Source organism: Amaranthus tricolor, chromosome 1 (genome assembly GCF_026212465.1).
Source record: "Amaranthus tricolor cultivar Red isolate AtriRed21 chromosome 1, ASM2621246v1, whole genome shotgun sequence".
Classification (NCBI taxonomy): domain Eukaryota; kingdom Viridiplantae; phylum Streptophyta; class Magnoliopsida; order Caryophyllales; family Amaranthaceae; genus Amaranthus; species Amaranthus tricolor.
In genome coordinates, this window is record NC_080047.1 from 27,212,828 (window position 1) to 27,215,873 (window position 3,046).

General features: G+C 40.6%; 1 protein-coding gene across 1 annotated transcript in view; it reads right to left on the minus strand.

The window, feature by feature from the left end:
- Nucleotides 1-1,924: 1,924 nt before the first annotated feature.
- LOC130808260 (uncharacterized) overlaps nucleotides 1,925-3,046 on the minus strand; it is a 1,406-nt gene continuing 284 nt past the window's right edge. The window contains exons 1-2 of the mRNA XM_057673742.1: nucleotides 2,701-3,046; nucleotides 1,925-2,272 (exon numbers count right to left, since the gene is read on the minus strand). The exon at nucleotides 2,701-3,046 is cut by the window's right edge and continues 284 nt beyond it. Coding sequence (XP_057529725.1) covers nucleotides 2,237-2,272; nucleotides 2,701-3,046 — 382 coding nt within the window. The 3' untranslated portion in view covers nucleotides 1,925-2,236. The remainder of the gene's footprint in view (nucleotides 2,273-2,700) is intronic.

Below are 3,046 nucleotides of genomic sequence, written 5' to 3' on the forward strand. Positions count from 1 at the left end.
TGGCTAATGGACCAAATTTGTTTACCAATAGCTGCCTTGTTCCATAACCAAATATTCCTAATATTCAGACCCCCCTCTTTTTTTGAATGACACAGATTTTCCCAAGCAATATTTCCATGTTTAGTACTATCGCTAACTCCATGCCAGAGAAAATGTTGACACACACTATTTATTTTTGTGATGACTGTTTTAGGAAGAATAAATATCTGAGTCCAGTACGTACAGATGGATGTAAGAATAGAATTTACCAATTGTAATCTACCACTGTAAGAAAGGTTCCGAGAGCTCCATAGCTTGATCCTCTTACACATTTTGTCAATGAGAACCTCACACTCCCTGGGAGTGATCTTATTGGTGTCCATTGGGACCCCAAGGTAAGTGAAAGGGAGCTTGCCTATCCTAAATCCAGAAAACTTACCAATCATCTCTTGTTCACGTGATGTCATGCCTGCAAGATAAATTTCTGACTTTTCCGCACTAATCTGCAAGCCTGTGGTCTCTGAGAAGAGCTTAAGACTACTGATCATCATGGCAATGGAGTCAATATCACCCCTACAAAAGAGTAGCATATCGTCTGCAAACCATAGATTATTCAGTCTGAGAGATTTGCATCTTGGGTGAAATTTAAATCCAGGGATATTGGCAGCTTGTTGAAGAATTCTAGTTCCATATTCCATACAGAGGGTGAACAAAAGAGGGGAGAGCGGGTCACCTTGTCTGAGGCCTCTTTTTGGTAGAATAAGAGGAGTCGGATTACCATTGATGAGTAAAGAGTAGGCAGGAGTGGTAATGCATGTCATCACCATCTCAATGAAGTGAGTAGGAAAGCCTAGATGGGTGAGCATGTCTTCAATAAAGCTCCACTCAACCGTATCATAAGCCTTGGTAATGTCAAGCTTCATGAGGCACCCTCGTTGTTTCTGACTCGGTCTATAAAGTTTGACCAGGTCCTGACAGAGGAGAACATTGTGAATAATATTCCTACCAGAAACAAATGCACCCTGATTCGAGCTGATCACTGAGGGAAGAACCTTGCCAAGTTGAGAGCAAATAAGCTTGGTAATGCATTTGTAGATAATAGTGCAACAAGCTATAGGTCTATAATCCTTGACTGACTTTGGAACATTCACCTTGGGAATGAGAGTAACAGCAGTTATGTTGATTTCTCTGAGCAGTTTCCTAGAACGGAAAGCGTCCTGAATTGCCCATGATATCTCATCTCCTATGATATCCCAAGAGTGTTGGAAAAAAGCACTATTATAACCATCCAGTCCGGGTGCCTTGTTTTTGTTGATCGAGAAAACAGCTTTCTTGATATCTTCCTGTGAAAAGATACAGTCAAGAAGCAAATGTTGGTTACTCTCCAGACAACGGCCCTGCTTGATAATATGATCATAAACACCACATCTGCTCTCCATTGTGGTACCTAGCAAGTGAGTATAAAAATCAATAAAGGAGTTAGTGATAAGATTAGGTGTATCAACCCATTTGCCATCCATATCATGCAAAGCTAAGATAAGGTTGTTCTTTTTTCTCCCCTTGATGTAATTGTGAAATAATCTGGTGTTTTCATCACCCTCTCTTAGCCAATGTAGCTTTGCTTTCTGCATTAGAATCATCTGATAATCACGTTTAGTGTTCTGGAAATTAACTGCTGCTATCTTCTCCTCATGTGCCAGATTGGGGTCACTTGGGTTTTGATGCAAAGCTTCTTGTGCTTGAAGTAGGGAGGTTTTAGCATCCTTAAAAGCTATGGCGAGAGAGGACTCAGTTCTTCCATCTATTGCTTTGAGCAGGGGCTTCAACTTCTTCAATTTCTGAATGACTTTAAACATTCTAGTGCCCTCACAATTAAGATGCCAGGCGTACTTGACTGTCTGTGTGAAAAGATCATGATTCACCCAATGATTACAAAATTTGAAAGGCTTATGGCCATGGTGCACTTTCACTGTGGTGATCACCATAGGGCTATGGTCAAAATCCCCTTCTGGGCAGAAGTGAACGATAGCCTCTTGGAATGTGGTCTCCCAAAGTTGATTGCTTAAGAATCTATCAATCTTCGATAAGATTCTGTTGCACCCATCCTGCTTGTTATTCCAAGTATAAAATCTCCCTATACTCTTGACATCATGAAGTCTGCATTGATGCATACAATTAGCCATCGGACGAATGTCTTTTTCTCGCACAATTGAGCCAGTTCTATCATCATAATGCATGATAGCATTGAAATCTCCACCTACACACCATGGTTTGGAGTGGGCAGCAGCTGTATCTGAAAGAAAGTTCCATAGGCAATTTCTTTTTTGGTCATTATTTTGGCCATACACAAAAGTACATAGAAATTTCATTCTAGTAGCATTAACCAAAATTTCAGTGTGAATAAATTGATCTGTCATAACTAAAACATCAATAGTGAAAACATGAGGGTTCCAAGCGACAATGATTCTACCATTATAATGATGAGCATGATTAGAAATTAAATTCCAGTCGGGACATAAGCTAAGGTAAATATTACAAAGGTTGGCTCTCTTTACCCTAGTCTCAAGAAGGCTAAATAATTGGATTTTGTGGTAGGAGATAAAGTCTTTGACCTTCCTCCTTTTTTCCAAGTCATTTAGCCCTCTTACATTCCAAATAGTGAACTTATCCATGCCCAATTGGGGGGTTATCCAATTCCCCATTAGCATGCGTAGCACTTACCTCGAATGGCATGGTATTGCCATCCTTTGTTTCTGGCTCCCCTGTATTTTCCCCTGTCAATATGTCAAATTTGTTGGTCACAGACAATTTATCCTCAGCCGCAGGACAGGTCGGTTTCTGTGGTGATGAGGCTTTTCGCTTTATAGCAGTAAATCCCTCATGCTCTTGTTGTTTGTCATTCTGTTGCTGCGTGGCCTGCTGAATCTGTTGCTGTGTTTGTATCAAAGGCTGGGTTTGTTTGACTTTTGGAACCCAACGTTTAACAGTGGCTGTTGCCCCTCTCTTACAATTTTTCCCTTCATGCCCAAACCTTTTGCACAAGGTACAAAGAACAGGCTTCCAATCA